General features: G+C 34.6%; 1 protein-coding gene across 1 annotated transcript; it reads right to left on the bottom strand.

Annotated features, from left to right (window-relative positions):
- Positions 1-4298: 4298 nt before the first annotated feature.
- On the bottom strand, positions 4299-5802 carry LOC135199083 (uncharacterized). The gene is made up of 2 exons (XM_064226999.1): positions 5557-5802; positions 4299-4412 (listed from the first exon to the last, which is right to left on the bottom strand). Exons 1-2 carry the CDS (start codon positions 5800-5802, stop codon positions 4299-4301), a joined length of 360 nt encoding a protein of 119 aa, XP_064083069.1.
- Between the last annotated feature and the right edge of the window lie 635 nt (positions 5803-6437).

Genomic DNA, 6437 nt, shown 5'->3' with positions numbered 1-6437 from the left:
GAGATTCTGCCTTCTGATGACCTCCAAAATAAATGTTTGTTAACGCAAGTGCATGGTCAAATTTTTTATCATTTCTGTCAGCCTCACTGCTGTATGATGTCAGCTACTAACTTTCAGCATGATCATTTGAGGTCGATTTGCCTAACATTTTATTTCTTTAGAGAATGAAAAGCAGAGTGAGAACGGCAGAGTCACATGGATAGACATTAGGAATAACAGTTATAATTAAAAACGATTACTATAATATTTTTCTCGACTATTAAACAGAATTATTATTTTCAGTCATACTCTCTCAAAGAAAAAAAACGTAAATTGGAAAGCAGCGGTTTCCTGGAACGCTGTGGAGGGTCCCTCGAAAGAAAGAGAGTAGATACTTTATTTTCTAAAGGAGTCTGATCGCCCGCCATTACTGGAACGAATTCTTTGTCTGAAGAGGATTCGGTCTCTCCTCGCCTCCATTTGTCAGGCCCCAAGGTTCTCCACCAAATGCACCCGTTATTAGCAGTATTTGTTCTCCCTGACATGAGGTTTAAATTTAAAATGAAGACTAACCAACTCCCATGAATTATTATAATCGCTTGATATATCGTATTCGATATAAAGAAATATTTTGTATTAAAAACTTATTAATTGCTGGGAAAAAATTGCCATTAAAAAGTTAAAGAATCATTGCTCATTGTTATGAATATTTATTTCTGTCTGCCTAGTGCTTCAATGAGATCAAGATTTAATTCTAACAGATTTGTCTTGGAGTCAATTTTCTTTCGGATTTTGCTTCCCAAGAAACTTTTTAAAGGTTACAACGAATGAATGCGAATATTTAACTCTATCTTTTTATGCTATCAACTAAATTAGTTATGTAAAATAATATGAACACAAATATACAACAACAAATGTAATAAGAAAAATAGCAAAATTTCTTTAACATTACTCTGTGGCGTTTGATAGCTTTTGACTGTTTGTCTGGGTCAAATCTTGTAACTCAATTTTTCGACCTGTTCCCTTCGTCCGATGTGCTTGAAATTTGTATGGTTACTCAATCTCTTGTCACAATACAACCTTACAAGATCTGTAGTTCGGCAGTGACCTCAAGTGACTTACAGTGACCTCTCCCAATATTTCAGGATTTAATAGGAAAAAGAACTTCAAGATTTTTTCATACCTTCTTCGACTCGGTAGAATAAGTTAATAACTCTATGGGTCTTTCAAACCTTCTTTGGCACCATTTCATTAATTAGCTACGTTCATAAATTGGTTACAATTTCTGTCAAGACTAAAATGAAAAAAAAAAAAAATTTGTTTCAAATAGTTATTAAGAAAAATGCATTAAATAATAAAGAAAATCATTTTAAACACACCAGGAATTTTCTTGCAATTAATCAAGTCTACAAAAACAAAAGCTTTAAATGAAAGCTTTTTGGAAATTTGTTTTAATACATTTTAGTTCTGACAGGAATTTTAACCAATATATGATCATAACTAATGAAATCGAGCTAAAGAAGGTTTGAGCAGTCCATAGTTATCAACTTAATCGACCGAGTCAAAGAATGTATGAAAAATCTAAAGAGCTTCAGACAAATTCTGAGATGTTGAGAGAACTCGCTGTAAGGTCACTGCTGACCTACTGATCATGTACGTTTGTAATGTCACCAGGATTGAGAATCAATGCAAAATTTCAATTCCAGTGGACGAAGGGAACAGGTCGAAAATTGAGTTACAGGATTTGACCCGGAAAAACAGACAACACTTCAAACTAAATAAAAGCTTATTAAAAACCTATTGGCCTATCAGACAAGACGCGAGTGCAGGTGCGTCCACACTACAGTAAAGGTCAATATCGCACATTGCTACCTCATAGCAAAAGCATTACAAACAGGGCGAGTATAAGTAAAGTAATTTGGTTGTCCTACAAAGGGTTTCCTTTAATCTTTGTATATGCTAAAGGCTCATTCTCCACCTACAGTGCTTGAGATAAGTTCCCGAACATGTGTTTGTGCCATGTTTAAGTGTAGTGTGGATCCATGTCTAATGTTTGGCTTATCCTCAGTTGCAAACAGAGATCAAACTCAACTATAGAAACATGCATGTTATCTATTTCTTCCACCAACAGACAGTGTTGTTATGGTATCTCAATTTCGTTGCTTTCCTTATATCAGAGTAGAATGCAGAGACAAGGATAACAGGACAGATGTATAAAAAGAAAAACATTGGCACCCCCATCATTTATTTATTTATCTATTTATTTGTTTATTTATATGCAAAATTACTATCTCAAGCTGTTTTTCCATTTCGTGAATATGAAAATAAAAGAAAAAGGAAGGTGGATTATTTCCATTAGAAATGAACAAAAGTCATTAGGCAAAGAGAAAGAACAACTTTAGAGTTCGAGAATTCTTTCTGGTGAAGAGCTCTTCTGACCCTGGAGGAGTCTGATGGTCCTCCATTACCGAAACTAATCCACTGTTTGAGATGCATTCGGTCTTTCATCTCCTGTTTGTCAGACTTCAGGCTTTCCCAAGAAATGGATGACTTTAATTCGTTTCTTCAGTAGTGTTATGTTTGACCTGATTACAAAGCAAAGAATTGCAGAAGTATAAGTGCGGCCTCCTATTCATGTCAAATTGCTATTAATTTTCATTCTATCTGTAAATGAACTTTGGTAAAATAATCCATAAAAACACATCAGTAACTTATTGCATACATATCATTAACAGCTTGAAAACAAGACAATGACTGGAAGAAGAGAATTAACCATTTAGTCTTTGGCTTGAAATCAGCCTGTTTATGATATTTGTGCGATGAGGTGTGTGTTGTGTTCATTACAAGTTTTACTGAAGTATGAACGCACCCAAGCTCTTATGGGAGAGATTATCAGAACTCAGAAACTTCTAAGTTTACAGTTTGGTCAGTCATAAGATTTTCAGTATTTCAGGAAGACTTTTGCAAGAGATTTGGGCATCTAATTATGAATCTTTTAAAAGTAAATCGATTAGACTAGCTTACAAAAGTGTAATGAAGGTGAACTACTGAAAAATATAGAAAGCTCTGAAAAAAAGGACAGACATACTTTATTCTTCTTCGATATTAGGGCTACTGAGTAAGTTTGTATTGATTCTTGGCTATATCTTGATAAGTTTTGATAAATCCTGAAAAGAATTTTGCATTTATTTTGGATTTTCATTCGAATATGAAAGCTCCTGAAAGAATGCTTTTATCATATTACTAGACACTTCATGTTTGACGTCAATAAACTGGGGTTGAGTTGTCTTTGTGATATACTTGATCTGCCTGTCATTTTCTTAGCATTTATTACGAGGCAAAATGGGTTTATTACATCTTCACATAAACCCAGATTTCACCTGGAATTAATCGCTTCATCACCTTGAGATCTATAAGGTACGCTGCTGGGAACATTGGCATGATACCCAAAGGGTGGTCAAAAACTCTCGTTAGCCATCTTGGAAAGTTAATTATGGAAAATCTGACGGCATTTATGGTTCGTTTTCATAACGTGTATAAAATAGTTTGAACAATCAGGATTAACTGAGGTGCGAATATCCGTTTGTCCTGATTGCACTTAGCTCCATTTAGCTTTGGTTCCTATAGTCCACCCTGGACTGTGGGACTGTAGACATCAAAGATTTGCTTTGTTTTACCCAAATAGTCTGTATATCTATGCTTAGCGCAAGTCTTGGCAATTTTAGTTGTTTTTAATCAATTTTACTATTAACGTCTTAGTTAAAAACTAAGATATCAAAAGTAGATAAATAATGATAAACATATACGTTGTCTGCTTTAAAGAATGATTACAGATTTTAATGCAGGTATGTAGTGTACTACGTGTTACTTGTATTAAGAGTTTGTTGGAGAAGTAAAATTCTTTTACAGCATGTTTGTGTGGGCAGTTTTTATTAGCTTTATTTATTTATTTATTCCATTTCTTTGACTATTACAACGACCGCCCAAAATTATGAACAATATTTAATGCACCTCGATTTTGTCACTATTTGTATTATATTATCAAGTAATAATAAGAGTCTATGATTTCATTTTCTTCTCAATTATTCTTAGGAAGCATCTCCAGCTCAAAACATTCCTCATGAGTTCTTATCAAGCTCAAATAATATGGAAGAACTTCAAGACAGAGCTCTGGGCTACAGAGATAACTTTCCCCAGCGCGGAAGGTAGACAGCCTTAACGAGCTTAGCTTCTACTGTAAGTTATTTACAGATACCTCGCCGTAATATTACTGGTAGGAAAATGAACTCTGCAAAGTTTGTCATATTCAGGCTTGGGAGTCATATAAACTTTGCCCAGGCCAACTTTCTCCCGAAACTTTCTTTACGCTTCCGCTGTCTTGCTCCGAAATGCTGGAGGCTCACAGGACGGAGTTTTCGAGGCAAGTTCAAACGCTGAAAAGGAAAAAGAAAAAGGAAGTTAAGACACTGAGGAAAAAATATAAAGCCAAATATAAATTCTAAGTCTTTTTGCTTTTCGGAGAACGGCTCCCCAGCGATCATGGTGTTTTCTTTGACCAATCAGGAGTTTGTTTGTGTGTTTGTGTTCTCTCTCTCTCTCTCTCTCTCTCTCTCTCTCTCTCTCTATATATATAATATATAATATATATATATATATATATATATATATATATATATATACGTATATATATGTGTGTGTAAATTTATATATATATATATATATATATATATATATATATATATATATATATATATATATATATATATATATATATAATCATCATCATCATCATCATCATGATTTCAGGCTTCAAAAGTCCTTCGTTGGTTGTCGGCCTTCCCCCGTCCCTCTGCAGATTTCAGATTTCTATCATCCGCTGTCGTTGATATGGTCTAAGTCATCTCGCCAGCGGTTTTTTTGTCTTCCTAGATTTTTTGTGTATCCTCGTGGCGTCCAGAAAGTTGTTCGTGATGTACATCTGCAGTCTGTCATCCTGGCAATGTCTCGCCTAGTTCCACTTGAGTTTGCTGATGGTTTCAAGGATATCCTTTACTTTAGTTTTTAGCGTATCCATATACCTGTTTTTCTATCCTTCCAAGTTAGATCTAGCTTAATTCTCTCATGTGCCCTCTGCATTGTTCATAAGTTTAGGGAAAGCTTTTTTGTTAGATTCCAAGTTTCGGCCCCATAGGTGACAGTGGGAGGATACACTGATCATAATTCTTCCTTTTTAAGATGATGGTAATCTTCTTATTTTTAACACTGTACGCCTCCCAACCGAGGGTTATTCTTCTTTTTATTTCGCTCTCTTTGGAGGCTTAATGCAGAGATTTTCGTTATCCAAGGTAGATGTAGTGGTCCACTTCCTCAATTTGTTAATTTTCAATTTCAATTATGTCATCTGCATTTTCAGTGTATTTATTGCTCATGACTTTGGTCTTATGGAAGTTCATGTGGAGGCCTACTGATTTGCTTGCTTCATTTAGCTCAGTGAACATTTGTTGAGGCTTTTTTTCCTTTTTGGTTTTTTTTTTTTTTGGTGGGGCCATCGATAATGATGTCATCAGCAAATCTTACGTGAGTTAGGTATTCTTCATCTATTCTTATTCCTTTTTCTCGCCAGTTGAGTTGTCGGAAAGCTCTCTTCGGACAGGCAGTATACAGTTTGGGTGACCTTGTGTCACCTTTTCTGACTACTCCTCTCTTGAGCTGGAATGGTTCTGAGTCCTTGTGGAGGCGAATAAATGATGGTGCGTGGTCGTAGATGTGACGGAGGACATTGATGAAAACTGAGTCAACTCCCTGTTCTACCAGTACTGACATGACCTCCTTAGTTTCAACTGAGTCAAATGCTTAGGTGTAGTCTACAAGTGCTACTGTGTGCTAGTGGGATTTTATATTCGTTTGTTTTCTAAATGATCTGGTTTACTGTTTGTTGATGGTCAATTGTGGAGAAGCCTCTTCTGAAGCCTTCTTGTTCCCTGAGCTGATTTTCATCAAGCTTACATGCAATTCGATTAGTGATAACTTTGGTGAAGATGATTGCAGGTCCTCAATAATTGTCCTCATTTTCGGCACGGAGAAGGCATATTCAAAACTGTATCGAATCAGTTCATATATATATATATATATATATATATATATATATATATATATATATAGTATATATATATATATATATATATATATATATATATATATATTTATATATATATATATATATATATATATATATATATATATATATATATATATATATATATATATTTATTTATTTCACCTGACCAACCTGGCACTGAATGCGAAACCGATAAACTTTCTCTTTCTCTCTCACCTTTCCTGTTAAGATAGTAGTTTTACTAACATTGCCTAACATTTTTGGCACTGCATTTTTCACCAGTCCTCCCATTCCTATCAGGCTGAATTTTGACTGTCACTATTCATCTCAGTGACCTCAA

Source organism: Macrobrachium nipponense, chromosome 25 (genome assembly GCF_015104395.2).
Source record: "Macrobrachium nipponense isolate FS-2020 chromosome 25, ASM1510439v2, whole genome shotgun sequence".
NCBI classification, from domain to species: Eukaryota; Metazoa; Arthropoda; class Malacostraca; order Decapoda; family Palaemonidae; genus Macrobrachium; species Macrobrachium nipponense.
Note: the sequence above shows the minus strand (reverse complement) of the source record. Positions and strands in the feature narration are given on the sequence as shown.

Coding starts and splice junctions, on each gene's coding strand:
- LOC135199083 (XM_064226999.1), bottom strand. CDS start 5,802: ATGTCAGTACTGGTAGAACAGGGAGTTGACTCAGTTTTCATCAATGTC. Junction 4,413..5,556: donor ATGAAGAATACCTAACTCAC/GTAAGATTTGCT, acceptor TTTCCTTTTCAG/CGTTTGAACTTGCCTCGAAA.